At 36.0% G+C, this 22200-nt stretch overlaps 1 protein-coding gene across 1 annotated transcript in view; it reads left to right on the forward strand.

Moving 5' to 3' along the window:
* The window catches only part of BMP2K (BMP2 inducible kinase), a gene marked incomplete at its 5' end in the record, with an annotated part of 126562 nt that overhangs the window by 58464 nt on the left and 45898 nt on the right, over positions 1 to 22200 (forward strand). Inside the window, 4 exons of the mRNA XM_014451976.2 lie at positions 2879 to 3000; positions 5070 to 5151; positions 9448 to 9580; positions 21700 to 21803. Of these exons, the coding sequence (XP_014307462.2) occupies positions 2879 to 3000; positions 5070 to 5151; positions 9448 to 9580; positions 21700 to 21803 (441 nt within the window). The remainder of the gene's footprint in view (positions 1 to 2878; positions 3001 to 5069; positions 5152 to 9447; positions 9581 to 21699; positions 21804 to 22200) is intronic.

Genomic DNA, 22200 nt, shown 5'->3' on the forward strand with positions numbered 1-22200 from the left:
TGATGCATTTTTAACTTTCAAGTTAAAATGTTCTTGGGCTATCTTCATCTAAATCAGTTTTTCTTATTAGAACTGAGCTTGGCCTCTGTCCCCTGCTGCATTTCCTGAGGTCATCTAAAGACTGGCTGTAGCTTGGGTGGTGATTATCTTTAAAGTCATACTATATTTTAACCTTTTTGTGCACTCAGACCTCTTGTATCTGATACCCTTATTACATTGGAAAAAGTCCCCAAAGTGAATCGAACATTTCTGGTATCATATTACGAGAGATGCCAGTGCACATACCTTGTAAAACTATAGGTGTCTTCTTTGGTACCCACCAACATTAAGATTCCAAAAATTCCTCTTCCTGAAATTCTTTTTTTTTTTTTTTAATTTTTTTTTAAATATATTTTATTGATTTTTTACAGAGAGAAAGGGAGAGAGATAGAGAGTTAGAAACATCGATGAGAGAGAAACATCGATCAGCTGCCTCCTGCACACCTCCTACTGGGGATGTGCCCGCAACCCAGGTACATGCCCTTGACCGGAATCGAACCTGGGACCCTTCAGTCCGCAGGCCAACGCTCTATCCACTGAGCCAAACCGGTTTCAGCACTTCCTGAAATTCTTTATGCGCAGATATCCCATGGCTAACCTTTCACTCTTCAAGTTTGCTCAAGTTCACCTTCTCACCGAAGTTCTGTCTTACACTGCCTCACTTACAATTACAACCTAACATTCCTGTTTTCTACCTGCTCTCCTTTTTATTATCACTTCCCACCTTCTAAGATACTATGTAATTTGCTTCTGTATTATGCTATTGTTTATTTTCTGTCTTCTCCCACTAAAATATAAGCTCCATATGGACAAGGATTTTTCTCTTTTGTATGAATGGATCCAAGCTTTTACAACAGGGCCTGGTACATAGTGTGCTCCACGAAAACATCACCCAGGGAACCCTGTGGTAAAAGGATACAAGTTAAGTCAAGGTTGAAACGCATGACTATGTCCCTTAATTTGGGTAACCAGTATAGTTTATTTCAGTTCTTTTGAATATACAACTTTTACATTTCCCTAATAATTTGTATGATTTTTTTAAGATTATTTAAAATTACTAAAAGTTAACTTTTTTCATGTAGATACTTTATCTGAGTCTTACTGATTTAAAACTGGAATTGTCTTACTGCACAATTTAGTATAGACCATATTTCATATGTTTAGTTTTTTTTACATGTGTAAATTTAAGCAAACTTATGTATTTTAAGTAGATTTCTTATACAGATATTTATTGTGTGCAAATCTTTTAAAAAGTAGACTAAAATGAAATCTAGAAGAAAAACTATAAGGAAACAGTAATGTATTTTGATAGGATTGAGAGAAATTGAATTGCTCTCCAAGACCATGTCATAAAAATAAAAAAACATATATTGCCCTAGCTCAGTGGTTCTCAACCTTCTGGCCCTTTAAATACAGTTCCTCATGTTGTGACCCAACCATAAAATTATTTTCGTTGCTACTTCATAACTGTAATGTTGCTACTGTTATGAATCGTAATGTAAATATCTGATATACTGGATGGTCTTAGGCGACCCCTGTGAAAGGGTCGTTCGACCACCAAAGGGGTCGCGACCCACAGGTTGAGAACCGCTGCCCTAGTTGGTTTGGCTCAGTGGATGGAGCGTCAGCCTATGGACTAAAGGATCCCGGGTTCAATTCCAGTCAAGGGCACATGCTTGGGTTGTGGGCTCAATCCCCGGTGGGGGGCGTGCAGGAAGCAGCTGATCAATGATTCTCTCCCATCATTGATGTTTCTCTCTGAAATCAATAAAAATATATATTAAAAAAATAATAAAAAAATATTGTGGAAAAATGTAATAAAATGGCATCACTTGTTGAGTACTTACCTTACAGTGGTTGAGTATTCCAGCCACTGTTCTAAGCAATCTACATATTTTAATTAATTTACTTTTTATAATAATAGATACTATCTCCCCCATTTTATAGAAATGGAAACTAATGCACAGAGTGGTAAAGCAAATTGTCCAAGGGTATGCATGTTAGTGAAGGAGCAAAGTTGGGCTGTGAATCCACACTATCCTGTTCTAGAAACTGTGCATGTAATTTGTTCACTTAAATTACAACTCTAATCTCCAAGTTAAGGCATAAAGTCAAGTCTTGTTTTTCAGTATAGTATTTTTTTTTTAAATCCTCACCTGAGGATTTTTCCATTGATTTTTTTAGACAGAGTGGAAGGGAGGGAGGAGGGGGGTAGAGAGAAAGAGAGAGAAACATGGATGTGAGACACATCGATTGGTTGCTTCCTGCATGTGCTGACCAGGAAAACGAACCTGCTACCGAGGTACGTGCCCTTGACTGGGACTTGAACCCGAGATCCTTCAGTACCTGGGCTGACACTCTAACCACTGAGCAAAAATGGCCAGGGCTCAGTATAGTATTTTATATAAAAATGGTATGAAAAGTCAGAGTTAGAATTTTAATGCTTTTTTGTTATTGCTTGTCTATAGATAAGGTAAAGTGTCAGAAATGGAGAGAAATGGAGTTATAGTATAAACTGTGACTGCTACAAGTTCCTCTCTTTCACTGAAGCACTTTTAGAGAGGATTTATTTGGGGTTTCTTGTCCCCTGCAAAAATCATCCTGAGATGGGAGAAGCACTTCTCTGTTTTTAGTAAGAGAAGCAATAGACAGAGTATATTTTTTGTCTGATTCATTTGTCTTTCCTCATAATTTGAGGTATCATATACAGGGGTATATAGTGTGTGTATGTGTATATGTATATATCACAAACTCGTCAATGTTTGTGTAAGGTCATGGTTGTAAAAAGATAATCTTAATTTTGAAAATAGTACTAATTATTGATTTTTTTTCTCTTAAGGTAGAAAATATTTTGTTGAATGATGGTGGAAACTATGTACTTTGTGACTTTGGCAGTGCCACTAATAAATTTCTTAATCCTCAAAAAGATGGAGTGAATATAGTAGAAGAAGAAATTAAAAAGTAAGTGTTTATCTTTATTGCATTTGTCTTAAGGGAATTTTAGTTAACTTGGGTCTGTGATCAGCTCTGTTGATACATATTTTAGATATTCCATTCATATTTCTTCAAAATACCTTTATACCATAGACATTGATTAATTTATGTCTGATCTAGCTCAATAGGAAATACATTTTACCATGGAAACAAGTTTTTCATCTACGTTTTAAACACATTTATCAAGAAAGTTGTTAAATAAGCTGTAGTAATGAGTGGAACCATTAAAGGCAGTTTTCACTGATTGTTGAATTCAGTTAAGCATCTTTATTTTTAGTAGTACTATTTTTGTTAGGAAAAATTAAATTATTTGAAAACATTTAAACTTACTTCATATTTAATATTAACAAGTTGACTTCTGTATGTATTGAAAACTATGTTGAAAATGTGTTACTTAGTAATAGTGTACTGGAAAGCTTTCTGGTAGAAAAATAAGTCATATCTGCTTTATGTTTCCTTATTCTTGTACTTTTCATGGTTGCTAGATTACTTGTTAAGACTTTTCTGTTTTAGAAAATGGAACTGTTTGTAAGTCTTAGATTACCTTAATGATACAGACTGCAGAAAGATCTGTCAGAATAGGAATTTATAAGTAGTTGCCTTTCCTGAGTTGCCCTCTTCTTCACAAATTCTCAGTTGTTTTAAACTGTCTAGGAGTTGTTATTTGAACTGTAACTTATATTTTGAAATAGCTCAAGTAGAGCTGATATTACCCTGGCTTAGTTGTATAGCACTATGGATTTCTAGACTATGTATTTCTATCCAGAGAACTTAGCTTATGGTGATTATATTAGATTCCATAAAAACAAACTCCTTAGTAAACATATAAATGTCCTAAAGAATTCAAGAACAATAAATTATAGAATTGACTTCTTGTGAATGCAATTTAAAAAAAAAAGATTGGATCGTGATATATAATGGCTGCTTTGGTTCTGCTCAAGCACCTCTAACTTGCTAGGTTTTATTTCTTCTTGTTGAGATCTGAAGTATAGTTAAGGTTTAATAGAATTTTGCATTAATGATGAATGTAAACTTATGAGGGTGTGCTTTGTGGCTCAGTTGAAGAGTTAATGGCCCAACCATTTACTTAATTAATAGGTATTTATTTAGGGCCTGCAATGTAGTGGACACTGAAGGATAGCAGTAAGGGGGTGCTGCAGGCTAGCAGTGAACAAAAGTCCTGCCTGCATGCACTTCATATTCTGGTTTCTTGGGTTGCTTCTCTGTATCATTCAGAATGTCCCACCAATCAGGGTCATTGAAATCAGTAACATTGTAGAATGCTCACCTTTAAGAACACTTTGTGTAAAATAAAACCTATAAACAGTCAAAATGAATTTTAAGTTATGCCATGATACAGGAAGTTCTTCCATATTTTTGTAATTTCTGCCATGAAATCGAGCACTACTTCATTAAAATATTCTGTTCATAATGTATTTGGGGTTTTTATATTGGTTAATATTCAGTGTCTTATAATTCCAAATAGCTCATGATGGCAGTATTAGAATTGTACTTAATTAGTGTAGTTAAAATTATGGCACCTACATTTTTTTAAAACTACAATTATAAAAACAAACTTAAAGGAGATTTACTGCCGTGTGCAAGGAAGTATGTTAGAGTCCATGAAAACAAACTCCTTAAGTGAACATATAAACTAATATTTTGAAAGAAGTTTTATTTTTAAATTGATTAAAATATTTTGATAAGGATATTTTGAGTTATATTATTAGAAATAAAGAACTCAAGGAAAACTATGTTTCCAATACAGTGTCTTTATTTAAAATTTTTGTATTAAAGAGAATTAAGTTTTTATCATTAGAGATGCTATTGTGCTTCTTGAGTAAAAATGTGTATGCATACATGTTTTGTATTGTTTAATCCTTGATAGACTTTAATGCCTTTTAAAAATAGTATTATTTTTATCTAATGTTATTGAACAGAGAAAATTTTTGCAGCATTTTATGTAGACACAATGTAGTATCTGTCTTTTTATTTTATTTTTATATCTCCACTCCATTTTACTTATTTACTACCAGGTATACAACTCTGTCATACAGAGCCCCTGAAATGATCAACCTTTATGGAGGGAAACCCATCACCACCAAGGCTGATATCTGGGTAAGGCCACGAAAGGTGACGTTTTCTCTAACCAAATTTTAAAAATTTGAGTTCAATTGATTATTTGCCCCCTGTTCCCAAAAGGTATTTCCTAATAAGCAGAAAAGTGTTGTATAGTAGAGACTCTTATTCAGGTGATGAAAATAGAATATTTTGTGTTCTTAATCCTGAGAAGGAAAGCCCATTGTATAAAAAAGCAAACAATGGGCTTCCATATAATAGAACTTTTTATCATGATATTTTTTAGTGTTTAGATTATATATGAGTGTTAACATTTTTTTTGATTGAGTGGAATTTTGGTAGGTCACCTTATGGAAAAGCTGGAAATTACACTGATAACTTTCTAGAATATTTTAGGAAATTAACATGCATAAAACTTTTTCTAATTATAAACATGTCATTGACTAAAATATATATCAAGTTTTTTATTATTTAGCATATCATATATATCTGGATTGAATTATTAAGATAGATTGTGTTTCTATAAAGTTGAACTTTATGTTAGGACTTGACTGTGGGGATTGGGCTGAAACCAGCAGTCCGACATCCCCTGAGGGGTCCCAGATTGCAAGAGGGCGCAGGCCAGGCTGAGGGACCCCCACCGGTGCATGAATCCATGCACCGGGCCTCTAGTATGCATATAAGATCTTTGGTTAATCTCCTCCCACCCTTGCTTCTTCCCCCTTCCCTCTGATATTCATCAGTCTGTTCCATGTTTCCATGCCTGTGCATTGAGCGTCTGTCCCGTGGTGGTCAGTACGCATCATAGTGAACAGTCGGACACTTAGCATATTAGCCTTTTATATATATAGACGCCAGTACTTCTTTTTTACTTATTTCATAAGCAAACTATATTTTAGTAATCCTATATAATAAAAGGCTAATATGCAAATTGTCCCTTCTGGAGTTCGACCAGAAGACTGGGAGTTCAATCGCTCCCTATGATGTACGCTGACCACCAGGGAGCAGCGCAGAACATGACGGGTGACCAGTGGCAGCAGGGTGCTGAGGGAGCGAGGGAAGGAGGAGGCGGGGAGGCGGAGAACCTGATCGGCCCTGATTACCAGCCAGGCCTAGGGACCCTACCCATGCACGTATTTCGTGCACCGGGCCTCTAGTATTTAATAAACTAGCAGGGAGGTACTTTAAATGTAAATTCATTTAACTTCAGCTAGTATTTAGCTATATCTGTCACTAGTGACCATGTTAGGGATAGAGGGGAAAAATCCTTTGGAAATAGTTCTAGAGTTTATTAGAAAAGTCATGTTTATTTTGTTTTTAAAACATAGTGTTCAGAAAGTAGTTGAAAGTAATGTGTGAAATAAAATGAATATCTCCTTGGTTCTCTTCTCCTGGACTCTTACTCTTGTGGTTGGGATACCCAAATATTCCTGCAAGGTAATAAAAAAAGAATAGCTTTGATATCTTTTTATCTTTCCACATAATATATACTTTTTCACCAAATGGTGTTTCTTAAATCTTGTGGTAGTTGCATTTTTAACCATACACGTAATTGAATCACACCATGAATAAGTTTGGTTTAATTTGATACTGCTTTTAGATCACCAGCTTGTATAACTCAAATTTAATTTGCTTTTCTCAACATTAACATTTGACTCATTAAATGGTTTGTAGTATAATGTAGAAAGCAAATTCAATTGGATCTGAATGGATAAAATGAAACTATTAGAAGAGGTGACTATGCAAGCATTTACTGACCTAATTTTGTGACTGGCTGTTGAAATCTGTATTACCTAAAAATCTATTTCAACAGCAGAAGAAACAACAGACATCATAGCTCAATACTGTTTTGAAATCATCAAGGGTTACCCAGTATCTTAACAAAAAGGAGAGGGAATCTTTTGTTGTTGTTTATTTTTCACCAGACTTAGTGTGCATGCCAAGCAACATACTAAGTTGTCAGTGATAAGTTTAAAATTTATGCCACTTATAGATTAGTATATGGAGTAGTATTTCTCTAACAGCTAACTTGGTATAACTATGGGGTTGTACATACTCAAAGATAAAAAAAAAGAAGCAAGAAAAATAATCAGAAAACAGAAGCTGTGTTTATATGCTTGACAGGGATAGAACTTTAATTTGCATGGTGTTTTTTTATGCTTGTCTTAGCTCAGGTGAAACGTAAGTAAGCTACCACATTTTAGGTGGGAGATGCTTCATGTTACCTTTTGATGAAGAAAATGGAGGATGGTGATAGCTTTTAAAATCATGTCATTTGTTCTCTCTTGTTTTTTGAACAAGTCTCATAATATAAAATGGATAAAGAGGGAAATGCCTTTGGTATGAAGAAACTAGGACACCTCATTGTGTTCAAACAACATGAAGCAGAGTATTTTAGATTTATGTTTTTAAGTATACTGACATTGCTGTCTAAAACTGTTAACTGGGTACTCCCACAACATTTACTGTAACACATGACACATTACTAAAGGTCTGATTGACGAGATAAAAATGGCTAAAATGGAGATCCCTTTTGCCTAGACCCGTGGTCGGCAAACTGCGGCTCGCGAGCCACATGCGGCTCTTTGGCCCCTTGAGTGTGGCTCTTCCTAAGCCTTAGGAATATCCTAATTAAGTTAATAAACAATGTACCTACCTATATAGTTTAAGTTTAAAAAATTTGGCTCTCAAAAGAAATTTCAATCGTACTGTTGATATTTGGCTCTGTTGACTAATGAGTTTGCCGACCACTGGAGATTGTCATCTGGGTAGGAGAAAGTGTAATTTAATGCAGATATTACACCATTAATAGTATTTTTTATTATTGTTAAGGGAGCCTTATCCTCAGTTTACTGCATACATGCTGAAGATATCTTACTTATAAAACAAAGCATCATAAAATTTTTAAAGCCACATTTTACTGGATTTTTCTATTCAGAATCTTCAGTTTAAATAAATGTTTTGATTTTTTTTGAGAGAGAGGAGGGGGAGGGATAGAGAGATAGAAACATCTATGAGAGAGTAATACCATCAATTGGCTGCTTCCTGCACACCAGCCAATGGGGATCGAGCCCGAAACCCCGGACATGTGCCCTGACCAGGAATCTAACCATGACCTCTTGATTCCTGGGTCGATGCTCAACCACTGAGTCACACTGGCTGGGCAGAATCTTCACAGTTTTGTTAATCATATAATAAATAACCCTGTAATGTCTTTGAATGGATATATTGAAATTTCTAAAGCCTTTAAATTTTTCCTTAGAACACTGTTAAAATGTTGAAAGTAATGGTTAGTAAATTAATATTATTTAACACAGGCGTTTCTGTATATTGTGATCTTCAAAATAGTTATAAAGCTTAGAGTATTTGTTAGTTGCATTTGCTAAGTTGGTATGTGGAGAAAATTCAACAAAGCTGATTTTTAGATGGTAAGGACAAATTTTAGTATTGTTGATAAAATTGTGTACTAACTATTGGATAAGTTTGTACAATCTGTTTAGAGTTAGAAATACCCCTTACACAGTTAAGGCTTGTAGATTACACATCTTGTGACAACATAATGATTTCTTGACCTGAAAATTACATTTCATTACTGGTTCTCTGGTTTGAGCTGTGTTAGCAGCTTAGCTACAATTTTGTTTTTAGGGTATTTTGTTTTTTGTTGTCAGCAAGTAGATTTATTGATGCTGTGATGTCTGTGAAGCAGACAGAGCCCTGCCTTTTTGAATTTTAATATAGATTATCCAGGTACAAATATGATTAGTAAATTATAGAATAAAGATCATAGGGTTATACAGAAAAATAGAGACTAATTTTTATAGTATGAAATGACACATGCTTAGTGTCTAATAAATTTAACTGTGCTGGCTAACTCGTTTGGAATCCAGGATTTTAAAACATGTTTTATAGTGAATTTTTTTAAAATGCTGCTAGAAGGAGTATTGTGCTTAACTAGTTGGTTATATGCTAGTTATGTACTAAATATATATTTTCCTTGTGAAAGAAATAAAAGTATAATTTTTTTCCTCAAAGGGACCAACCACTTCTAATTTTAGTTATATTATTTATGATTTAGAGTTCTATGATAGTATTAATTTAGCCAGCTATCCACAGATGTGATAGAAAAACATGGAAATGATATAGTTAAATGTCTTCTCAACAAATAAGCTCATTAATTAGTTTAAGCAAGTAATTTGTGAAAAGATTAATTCAGTATAAAAACATTAGTCTTCTTTAAAATAACAAATTTAGTTTTTGGTTTAATGCTATTTTTATGTCTTGTGGTTAAGTTGTTTATTTGAATTCTGATGATATTCATGCTTCTTTATTTTACAGGCCCTGGGATGTTTACTGTATAAACTTTGTTTCTTCACTCTTCCTTTTGGTGAGAGTCAGGTTGCTATCTGTGATAGCAGCTTCACCATCCCAGACAATTCACGTTACTCCCATAACATCCATTGTTTAATAAGTGAGTATTTGGAAAAATTTATGACACAATTATGAGATACTGTACATAGGGCCTGCTATTACATCCCTTAGCCTAAATCTAGACTTTTAATTTCATTTATTATAATTTTATGATGCTATAGTAAAGAAAAACATTAAAAACGATGTTTATAGACTTTTATGGAATGAAAACAGCCTAATTACTAACTAGTACATTAAGCCCTAGATAAGCTTTTGTAGAACACAGAGATTATGTAATTAAGGAAACTGGAATTTCTGGAAAAACAAGCATAACATTTAATTATTTGGTCTTTGTTCTTTTGATCCAAATATCCAGATCTGTTGCTTTTTTTGGATCAAAGTATTGCTAATCTTAGATGTAGCTTACTTGGCCACCCTTGTTATCATCTGTTCTTTATGATTATAAAGTGGTTATCAGAAGCAAACTAAGTGCATCAGAAGTATAGTCCTATGGGCCTTTGAATTCAAAAGAATGCTTCACTTTTCCTTCTAGCCTACTCTGACATTTCCCCCCCTTTTGATAGGTACTCTAATTTAATTTCTTACATACATACTTGGTAAAATTTCTGAAAAAATGATGATTTGGGGAGGGAGGGGATCATCAGGAAGCTGCAGTATTTAAACAGTACCTCTCAACACTGTTTGAATTAAAGTGTGTCGAGCATTTCTACTCTGTTTTCTGCCTGTTAAATATTCCCTGTCCTAGCCTCTAACCACACAGAGCAAGGGGGTTAATGGGGGGATGAGGACACATTTGTGATACCTTAACCAATAAAGAAACTAAAGATAAAAAAAAGAAAAGAGGGTCAATCTAAACATATTGGATACTTAGTATGATAAAAAATGGCAATTCAACTCAGTGGGGGAAAATAGATGGAAATACAGAGTTAATAGCAATTTGTAGATTAAAAAATCAGACTGAATTTCTGCCTTAAACTTTATGCTAAAATTTCAGATAAGTTAAAGACAAATGTAAAAAATGTATTTGAAGAAAACAGGTGTGAATCTACTTATAACACTGGAATGGGTGATCTGAAAGTGAGGCATTAAATCTCAGGAATGAGAAAAGATGAAGCCATTAATATATACAATTAAACCATTAAAAAATCTTCCCAAACTCATGAACCTCAGCATAAAATCAAGTGATCAGCTGGAAAAACAATTTGTTACACATTTGACAGATGACTAAATCTTGTAATTTATGAGACTCATGTAAGTAAAAAAGAGGAAGTACCCAAAAGAAAAATGGTCAAAAGAAAGTGTTAAAAGGATAGCTAGCCTTGCTTTGCAAACATATTTAAAGCACAGTCTTTTTATTTCTATAATGTGGTTTTGCTCACACATGTTAGAAATTAGAGAATTATACCAGATGAACACAAAAATTACATTGCTGAATGTGGGATGTTTTCCTAGGCAAGGGGAACCAGTAATAGGGTTGGGGAGATGGTGTTATAACTTACAGGGGAAAGGAAATAGCCCTAAGCTTGGCTGCCGTACTTCCTGCAGAAACACTTGTAGCTCTGATTGGAGAATAATAAATATGAGTGCTTGTACCTGGAGTTTTCTTACCAGAGATTTACCTGTCAGTTTTGTGTGGCTCCCTACTAATGGTGGCCCCCTGAAGAGCAGCCCCTCTGGGTCAGGTTCCACTTTTATTGGTTGAGTATCTCCTAGCCTTGTTTTGATGTGGTTTTTTATCCTTGTGGCAGCCTCCAGCCAAGTTAATCGACCTGTCTGGGCGTTCCAGGTTATCTTCCTAGGTACCAATGAATGTTTTTGTCACTGCTCTGGTGACAGAGTTGTAGTTTTCCAATGGTTTGTTCCAAATCTATTTTCCCCTTAGCCCTGTTAATTTTAGCCTGACATTTTGCAGAATGTGAAAAATTTTAAAAGCAAACATACCATTAGAGTGTATTTGAATAAGCATTAGATCCATAACCCACTCTATCTTATCTAGTCAGTTTCCTCCTTCATTGTACAAAAATTAGGGCATCAAGAGCATGTAAGAACCCCAATTAATTGGAATTCTCAAAGAATAGATGAAGGAATTTATTTTGGCTAATTGAAGTTTAACTTTTTATTGAAGAAGTTAAACTTATTTTTTTTTTATTTGCAATGTCTTAGGAATTCTGAATATTCTCATTGGACAATATTGTATGGCAGACTGGACAGTACATGCCCTGATTTGTGATTTCATTTGACTAAAATGGCAAGAAGATCTTATTTTCTTGTGTTAGGTTTGATCTTTTTCCCTTCTCTGTGTGTATGTGTGTGTGACTGTGTTTGTAATGGCAAGGTTGAAAACTAACCACTATTGATAATTTTAGGATTTAATTGATCCTAGTTAATTGATGAAACGTATGCTTCTTTTACTTGTCACTAAATGCATAGATTTTCATTTTTATCAGTGTTTGTATAAATTCGACCATGTATTAATGTTTTTGAACTTTTTTCTGAGAGGTAGGCAGAAATTTAAAAAAGATTGAATAAAATAAAAGTATTCAAGTAATCTTGGTATTTTGTCTCCTGTCAAAGGATTTTTATGGACTTTACTTTTTAAATATTGTCTTAGTGGTAAAGCTTAGCAGAGTAGATATTTTTTGGAACCAGAACATACTTACCTATAATGTAATGTTTTCAGAAAACATTTAGACTCTTTGTAATTGTATTCTTTTTTTTCCCTTTACTTTTTTCGCATGTGACCTTGCCTGTTTCCCACGATCCTATTTAGATTTCTCTGTCTACTTTTATGCTTTGTAATTAGTGATTTATATTTCTTTCAAATAAATCCTGCATTCAGAAAACCAGGAAGTGCATAGCTGTGCACATAGTTTTTGAAAGTGTAACTTTTTATTGCCAATTGTCTATTTATGCAGTATATTTGATTTCACATTATTATAAGATAAAGAGGTAAAAACATCTATCTTTTTAGTATTAATAGAATTACTAATTCTGCTTGCATCAATTTTATGTAATGAGGATATTTGAAAATGAAATAGTCATGCCTAACCTTTGTTAAAACTGTATGGTTTGTGGTTATATAAATGTATTTGAATATACTTTTGATTATCACTATTTGGTCCAGGATAATTAGTATTATACTAGAGGCCCGGTGCATGAAATTCGTGCACGATGGGTGTGTGTGTGTGTGTGTGTGTGTGTGTATGTCCCTCAGCCTGACCTGCACCCTCTCCAATCTGGGAGCCCTCAGGGGATGTCCTACTGCTGGCTTAGGCCTGCTCCCCATGGTTCTCTGCTCTCTGTGGGGCCTGCCTGCTCTACACCACAGCAACTGCCAAGCAGGCCATGTTGGGTGCTGCCTGTGGGCTACACTTGCCTGCTCCCTGGTCGCCGAGGCAATGGCCAAGCAGGCCATGCTGGGTGCTGCCTGCAAGCTGCGCTTGCCTGCTTCCAGGTCACTGTGGCGACGGCCAAGCAGGCCGTGCTTGGAGCTGCCTGCGGGTCGTGCTTCCCTGCTCCTGGGTTGCCACAGGCTGTGCTGGGAGCTGCCTGCCAGCTGGGCTTGCCTGCTCCCTGGTTGCAGCAGCGACGGCCTGCCGTGCTGGGAGCTGCCTGCAGACTGCGCTTCCCTGCTCCCGGGTCGCCATGGGCCGTGCTTGCCTGCTCCTGGGTCAGCCAAGCAGGCTGTGCTGTGCTGGGAGCTGCCTCGTCCCTGCTGTCTGTCTCCACGGAGGCGATGAGGTTAATTTGCATACTTACTCCTGATTGGCTGGTGGGCATCAAAAAGGTATGGTCATTTTGCATCTTTCTCTTTTATTAGTGTAGACTAGAGGCCCGATGCAAGAAATTCGTGAGGGGGGGCATGTCCCTCAGCCCGGCCTGCGCCCTCTCCAATCCGGGACCCCTCAGGGGATGTCCAGCTGCCAGGCAGTCGGACATCCCTCTCGCAATCTAAACCGGCAGTCGGACATCCCTCTCGCAATCCAGGACCACTGGCTCCTAACCACTCACCTGCCTGTCTGCCTAATGCCTCCAACTGCCCTCCCTTCCTGGCCTGGTTGCCCCCAACTGCCCTCCCCTGCTGGCCTGGTTGCCCCCAACTGCCCTCCCCTTCTGGCCTGGTTGCTCCCAACTGCCCTCCCCTGCTGGCCTGATTGCCCTTAATCCCCTCTCAGCCTGATCTCGACCCTAACTGCTCTCCCCTGCCGGTCTGATCACCCCTAACTGCCTCTGCATAGACCCCACCACCATGGCTTTGTCTGGAAGGAAGTCGGATGTCCAGAAGATGGCCGGTCGACCCGGTCTAATTAGCATATTACTCTTTTATTAGTATAGATAGATTATATAGGATAGGATTGCTTAAATGGGGGGCGGGGAAGCCTTTTTCAGCAGGAGGAGATGCTCTTGGCAGACAAAAATACATAACCCCTATATCTGGACTGATAGCCAGCCATATGCACTATACTGCCAAACCGGTTATTAACAAATTGAACCACTTTCTTACACCTTACACCAAACAGCTGTTGCTCTTAAAACCCCTCCTCAGCCCCCACCTTAGGTTCTGCCTTTGCAGTTCACCCAGATTAGGTTCTGATTGGTCGGTTTCTATGCCAGTCAGCATCAAAAGGTCCGTCCTAGGCAGCCATTGGCTCCTCTGGGGAATCCAGAACGGCCCCACCTTCATGTTGGCACCAGCCCTTCAGTCACGCCCCCAGTTCGCTACCGGGTATATCTCTGTATGCTCTGAGAAGTGGCACCTCAGGTTTGTGCTGGTGGCAATTTTGAATTCTTATCCCTGACCTAACCTTCTTACAGTGTGAGCTCCATGAAGGCAAGCATTTGCCTTGTTCATTCTTAGTTCACTCATAGACTTTACCTGTGTCTATGCATCTATGTTAGTACTGCATAGTGACCGGTTGAACGGTCGTTTCTGTCGTCACAGTCACTGCCTTTTTATATATATAGATACTATCCATAAAACTCTGTTTAACAATTTTATATACTTTTCTGCAGACTTCTTAAGTAGCAGAGTCAGTTATTTACAATTTCTTTTTTCTTAGCTTCTGTTAACTTTTCCAATAGACAAGTAGAGGAGGTGGATTGGGGATGAGGAGAGAAGCATTTTCTATTTATGGATCTAAGAGTTAAAAAGTACTTAGATAATATTTAGAGGAGAGTGAGAAGCAAAACGGTAACAGAATGACTGAGTAGTTATGATGCATGGACAGAATGCTGGCTGCCTCACCTTTCTTTTAGCTTCTATTAAGGTGGTTAGGGAAATACACGTGGAGATTAAGAATAAGAGCCAGAAGGCCTGGGCTGCATCTGCTTTCACTTATTTAGTATGGAATATTGGGCAACTCTGTTTATCTCTATCTCATTTCTAAAATTAGCATATTAAAAGTACTTATTTCTTAGGTTTATTGTGAAAATTGAATTATGAAAAGTGCTTCTTGGTATGTGTAAGTACTCAGTAAGAGATGGCTTTTTTAATACATCACTGCAGCTGTGTTAACTACCACTACCTGTACTACTGAAACCTATGTAAATCTTCCTGAGCTAACCTAATTTCTGATTTTCTGGGTAAGGATCAGGGCATGTGCTCTCAGATACTCAATAGTGTGTTCTTTTCCCGCAGAGATTTCTTTGGATGCTTTGAAGCAGAAGTTGGTTTTGCAGGTTAAAGGTGGATCTATCAAAGGCCTACCATAAATTATCATATATTCCAGAATATAACTAATTACTTTTCTTACCTCTTATTTTATGCAATAATGTAATGAATCATAATGAACAGCAAGGAACGCTTTTTTTTTATTGCTTTTGGGTTTGCTAACATATTGTTGCTTTATGGTTCTGGATCTTAGCTCTTAGCAGCTTATCTATTAGGTTTAAATTTATTTTTTTAAATTGAAATAATTGACATATAATGTATTAGGTCTAGGTATATACATAATGATTTGGTATATGTATACAGGGTGTCCCAAAAATATGTATACACAATTTAACAGCTGATTCTATTACATATTGAAAAGGAAATGTATTTAATAAACACTACCTTTATAATTGTTCAAAGTGTGTATATATTTTTTGGGGACAACCTGTATAGTGTGAAATGATTACCACAATAATTCTAGTTAACACCTATCACTTCACATAGTTACACATTGTTTTTTCCCTTGTTCTGAGACCTTTTAACATCTCTCTTGGCAACTTTTAAAATACAGTAGTGTTGTTAACTATAGTCAGCATACTGTACATTGCATCCCAGGGACTTATTTATATTATAACTAGAAGTTTGTACCCTCACGCATACCCCAGCCCCCATGTCTCACAACCATCAATCTGTTCTCTGTATCTACGAGTTTGTTTGTTTTTTTTAAAGATCCCACCTACAAGTGAGATCATAGGTATTTGTCTTTCCTCTGTCTGACTTCTTTTACCCTGTATAATGCCCTTGTGTTCCCCCCCTGGTGTCTCAAATGGCACAATTTACTTTCTTTTTATGGCTGAATAATATTCCTCTGTGTGTATATAACATTTTCTTTTTTTTTAAATATATTTTTATTGATTTTTTTACAGAGAGGAAGGGAGAGGGATAGAGAGTTAGAAACATAGATGAGAGAGAAACATCAATCAGCTGCCTCCTGCACACCCCCTACTGGGGATGTGCCCGAAACCAAGGTACATGCCCTTGACCGGAATTGAACCTGGGACCCTTCAGTCCGCAGGCCGACGCTCTATCCACTGAGCCAAACCGGTTAGGGCATAACATTTTCTTTATCCATTTATCCATCAATGGACGCTTAGGTTGCTTCCATGTTGTGGCTATTGTAAATAATGCTGCAATAACATGGGGGTGCAGATATCTTTTCCAGTTAGTGTTGTGTTTCTTCCAATGCATATCTGGAAGCAGCATTGAAGGATTACATGATAGTTCTATTTTTAAGTTTTTGAGGGGCCTTTATACTGTTTTCCAATATACATTTCCTGTGCCAATTTACATTTCCATTCAAGTGCACAAGGATTTCCTTTTTTCCCACATTCTCACCAACACTTGTTATTTTTTTATCTTTTTGAGAATAAATAAATTTATTTTAATACTTTCTGTGGGAAACCAGGAACTAACTGGCTTGTTATAATATACTTAAAATTTATTATGAAAATTTAAAAAATAGAGGCAGCACAGTACAGTGATGCTTTTGTGGGTACCCACTCATGGCTAATCTTGTTTTATATGTGTCCTTACCTACTCTTTTCTCCTTTCTTTTTTTTTAAATGTCAGAAATTTTAATGTATCTTTGAAAAGAAACCAAAGATTAAGATAGGATTTCCTTGGAGGTTTTCAATCAGTGGCTCTGGGTTACCACCTGGGGAGATGTAAAAAGAGGGCTCTGATAATAACTTTTAGGGACAGCTACCAGGACTATCCCAACTATGCTGTGCTTACATATTTATGGTGCCATTTAATGTTTTAATTATGATTGAACACATTTATTATGGCTGTTAAAATAGGTTTCACTTCACTAGTCCACAGAATTTGGTATGTAGGACACATATGCCCAACATGTAAGTTTCTATAATAATCTCCATAGGTTAACAGATAAAAACAACAAGTTAATGCTTAAAGTACTTTTGGTTGCAAAATTAGAGTGGGTATTTCTCTTTTCAGGTAAATTACCATAATAAGTGGCAGTCTGTGGCAAAGAAAAAATGTCTTTTTGGAAGGAAAAAAATTAAATTTTAAGTAGGAACATTCTTTTGATACTTGTATCCAAAGTCTTTTCCTATTAAATGTGCTGTTATATTAAAAATGCTGGTATACTAGTAACTTTGACATAGGCGGGGTTGGAGCCATGGTTTTGTGTAACTTGAATTAGAACTCCTTTATTTTATTTTGGCTTGAGCCTTTAATTAAACCATAATTTAACTTCACCACTGCTACAGCAGCAGCAGCTGCTTTTGCTGCTCTTTTTGTTGGAATATGCATGGTGGTTGTACTTTCCAATGCAAAATAAATACAAACATAATTCAGCTGCCTCAGATAAGTGTTATTTAATCAGATATGTCTTATACATCACTTGGAAATATTGTGATGGTTTAACCATACACTGCCTTTTATGCTGAGACTATATTGTGTTCTGAGGTTGTATTAATGGGGTTTGTGTCAATAGAAAGATCCACCCAATTAAAAGGAGCAGAGAAAAAGCCTTTCATGTCTATGCGGATACCTTTTTAGAAGTCACTCTTACATTTGCAGTGGAACCAGGGGCACTGGGAGTGTTCTCATGATGGTTCACATGATCATTTTAATTGAATAAACAAGGCTGTATTTTAGCTTCTCTGCCTCTTTTTCTCTTTAAAACTTAATTTCTTAGATGAATTAGACACATGGATTCCTTAATTCACTCCTTCCCCTCAAGAGCATGTTTTTGTAAACGATACAGTTTAATTGTCACGAAGTGGGAGTTAATAAAAATACTAGAATTGAGGTTTCATTATTGTGAGAGCAAATGGCTTTGGACCAACTATACTTAAAATTAAACTGAAGTTGTCTTTCTTGGCAGATATGCCTCAGTGTTTAGCTGGAGTAGAGCTGATCTATGAAATATATATAGGATGGCCTGATGGATGGTTTTATTTCTCTGTAGATACTATGCAACTTCAGATTATATTATTCCAGGGGTCCTCAAACTACGGCCCACGGGCCACATGCAAATACAAATATTGTATTTGTGCTTTTCACTGTCATCATGCTTTGAATTTAGAACCAAATCAGAGATGGGATACAGGAGCTCATCAGATAAACTGTCAATATCAGTAAATAAAGTAGATTGCAAAATGAAATTTAGACCTGATGCCAAATGGGCCTCTTCATTTGTATTCAGGCCCCAGGTTTACTCATAACCAGTCATAGGCAATGCTGGAAACCTTAGACTTCTTGCACAGAAGCAGGCCACTTGCAAAACATGGGTTTGCATAGAATATATATGTCCCGAGAGTGAACTGTTCTGAAAGAGCAGCAGATATGGGCATGTGCTTTCCCTCCCTCCCCCCACTTTTTCTTAGCACAAATTGCTCTCCCTCAGAGAGGAATGAGTTATATAGGGAGTGTTCACTAGCATAGTGGTTTTCAAGGAGTTTGTGATCCACAGTAATAAATACATTTTAGTTATGACCTGGCACACATACACGTGGAATAAGTTTCATGAAACATTGCTTATACCAAATTAGTGTACTTAATATTTTCTACTTTATTAAAATAAATGCTAGTCACTACCTTTTAAACTGATTTTATATCACATAAATGGGATGGGTACAGTTAGACAGACTAAACTGGCTCCCACAGAGATGTATTCCCACGTGAAAACATGAGCCAGGGACTTAACTGGTCCTTTTCTTTGCTTATAAGATGATATCATTTCTACCCAGAGCCTAGCTATCTGAACATTAGAGGATGTTGTGCTATGCCTAACTTGAGATATACAATTACTTATACAAATACAAGAGGTCCGGTGCACGAAATTCATGCATGGGAGGGAGGGGGGTCCCTTAGCCTGGCCTGTGCCCTCTCGCAGTCTGGAACCCCTTGCTCCTTACAACTCAGCTCACTGTTCCTTAGCAGTGCTGCGGAGGCAGGAGAGGATCCCGCCATCACCACTGTGCTCACCATCCATGAGCCCGGCTTCTGGCTGAGCGGCTCCCGCACTGACCACCAGGGGGCAGCTCCTGCGTTGAGCATCTGTCCCCTGGTGGTCAGTGTGTGTCGTAGCTACTGGTCGTTCCACTGTTTGGTCAATTTGCATATTAGACTTTTATTATATAGGATTTGTTAGAGAACCTAAAATCTCAAATTTATTTATTTCCCTTCAGTCCTTCTCACTTACTATGAAAGAAAAAAATATGTAGGATTGCCTAACATAACATTTTATTTCTCCCTAGATACTTAAAAAGCTTTCTCCAGATCCAGATAGGCAGAGAAGGGTATTCTCACACCGTACTGTTCTTTACCCCATAGAATTTTGTTTGTACCTAACAGCATGTAGATGTTTGTCACTGGCCCACATGGAAGGAGCGTATAAGACATTACCCAGTGTCACTCACTGCAGTGTTCACTCAGTGGGAGCCAGCTTTAGAAAGACCCAAAGGAGCATTTATTGTTTGCTTTTGGTATCAGCAATAGTGCTTTTTCTTAGCACCTGGTTTATTTTTATGTTAAAGACACTGATTTATGGAATGGATCATGTTGCCCTATTTGTGTTGACAGCTAGAAGGTAGAGAGCTGAATTTGTGGCCTATATTTATAAGATCAAATCATATCAATTTCTTTATGGCCATCATCATCCTGGTGCATTTGTTGTTTTTTGTTGTTGATATTTTGGGTCTCTCAGCCATTACTTTTCCATTAGTCCTAATTTCCATATATTTTAAACTATTTAGAGGTTGTATGCCACTTCAAGTCCTTTATAGGAATAAATATTTAAAATTAGATTTTAAAAGTTAAATAAACTTAATTGTTAGAAAAGTAGAATCTTAAGTTTGTGAACTTGATAAGTTTATTGTGACTTGTTTTAAAAAATTATTTGAATAAACATTTATTGTTAGAAGTCTATTTAAATGTATTCCTATGTCACGCACTGTTGCTACTTTTAAAACATTTAATATCTGTTGGTATCATGATAAAATATGATTTTGAAGGATAAAATAAACCTTGTAGATTCTTAAAATCTTTTCAGGAATGAGGTTGAATATAGTCCAATTAATATTAGAATTAAATGTTTTTAGTTATTTCCATCTAACAGTGGTTATAATATAATAAAAAATAAATTCTATAAGTTATACATGTTAGTGTTTTCCAGTACATAAAATCAAGTTACGTGTAGATTTTTTTTAAATATATATTTTTATTGATTTCAGAGAGGAAACGAGAGGAAGAGAGAGATAGAAACATAAGTAATGAGAGAATCATTGATTGGCTGCCTCCTGCATGCCCCACACTGGGGATCGAGCCTGCAACCCGGGCATATGCCCTGACCTGGAATTGAACCAGTGACCTCTTGGTTCCTGGGTCAACGCTCAATCACTGAGCCACACCCGGCTGGGCACATGTAGAATATTTTAAAACTGAGTTCATAATTTCCCAAATAAATTTCTGCTAAATTTATGCTATTACTTGACAAACAAGTGTGTTTTTTAATCAAAATAAGTTTATCATGCTGTGTGAGATGTAGAAAATTTTGTTTAAAAATTACTTAAATGTGAAAGAAAAATTAATTTTGATTTATAATTTTAATTTAGCTATTTATATACTATGACCTCTGAATATAATCTTATTAGCAAATTTCAGAATATTATCTAATTAATATTGTAAATCTTACATTCCAAATAGATTTAAAATGATTTAAACATTTTAAGAACTTATAATTCGTTAGTAAATCAGAGTTAGGACATGGAGAGTTTTAACAAAATATGAATTTCTCAGTTAAAGAAGTGAGTTGAGTATAAATGTCAGCTTTCTTGTGAAATTGTAAATTAACAGATAAGTGGTATGGTCATTTTGGTTAGAAAAAGGTCAGGTATTTCAAGCAATGCTGTAAGGTTGGTGTGAAATCTCTTTATAATAGAGTGAACATTATGTGTAGAATATGTTGAGATACAGAACTGTGGTAAATACTCTTATTATGAGTATGGGAAGAAAGCATGTTTTTGGAAAACTATACTGTCAACCCTGTACTACTTTTTAATGCACACAATTTAGTCTTTTCTCAGTGATTTGGGATTACTTAAAATTTAGTAGAGGTATCTTATATAAATAAAATACTATGGCCCTAGAATTTTCATGAATAATTTCCCAGTGTTCACTAAACTCACTTTTGTTTAATTTTCTCAAAAGAATATTTATATTTGTTAATTATGCTTCTGGTACAGACCTGTTTTATTACTGAGGTGTCTTTAGCTTGTGATACTGCTTTAAGTTCATATATTAATAACAATTTTTATATTTTCTATAAATGTTAATATTTGTTTGATTCATCACTAACCTTAGAATGGAAAAAAAGGTATCTGTCTATCTACACACACACACACATATTCCTTTTAATGTACTCCTATCTACTTTCTGTGTTCAGTGAAACTTCTTAACATTTTAACCTCTTCTTGCAGGATTCATGCTTGAACCAGATCCAGAGCGTAGACCTGATATATTTCAAGTGTCCTATTTTGCATTTAAATTTGCCAAAAAGGACTGTCCCATCTCCAATATCAATGTAAGTAATTTTTTAAATGGGATATGAATTTAAAATCCATTTATTTTGTGCATGTGTGTGTGTGTGTATGTGTGTGTTTATGTATATACACATACACACTTTCAGAGTTCTTTGTTTTGTGACCAGTAGTCTAATAGTGTTTGTGATCAGTATTTTTGTTACAAAACCACAGTTGCCAAATTGGGTATTGAAGTGCTCTAGGAAGCTATAGTATACTTGAAGGCACTGCATGATATTTTGCAGTTTTGAGAGAAACATAGTGACATCTGTCTGACACAGCACAAACAACAATTAAGTTGTTTTGGCCAAACTATTAAAAAAACAGGACTGTTAGATTTTTTTGGGGGGGGCGGGGGGAGAATTAGGAGTGTTATGAAAAATTACTGAGAAACTAAGC

This window comes from Myotis lucifugus, unplaced genomic scaffold (genome assembly GCF_000147115.1).
Source record: "Myotis lucifugus unplaced genomic scaffold, Myoluc2.0 scaffold_12, whole genome shotgun sequence".
NCBI classification, from domain to species: Eukaryota; Metazoa; Chordata; class Mammalia; order Chiroptera; family Vespertilionidae; genus Myotis; species Myotis lucifugus.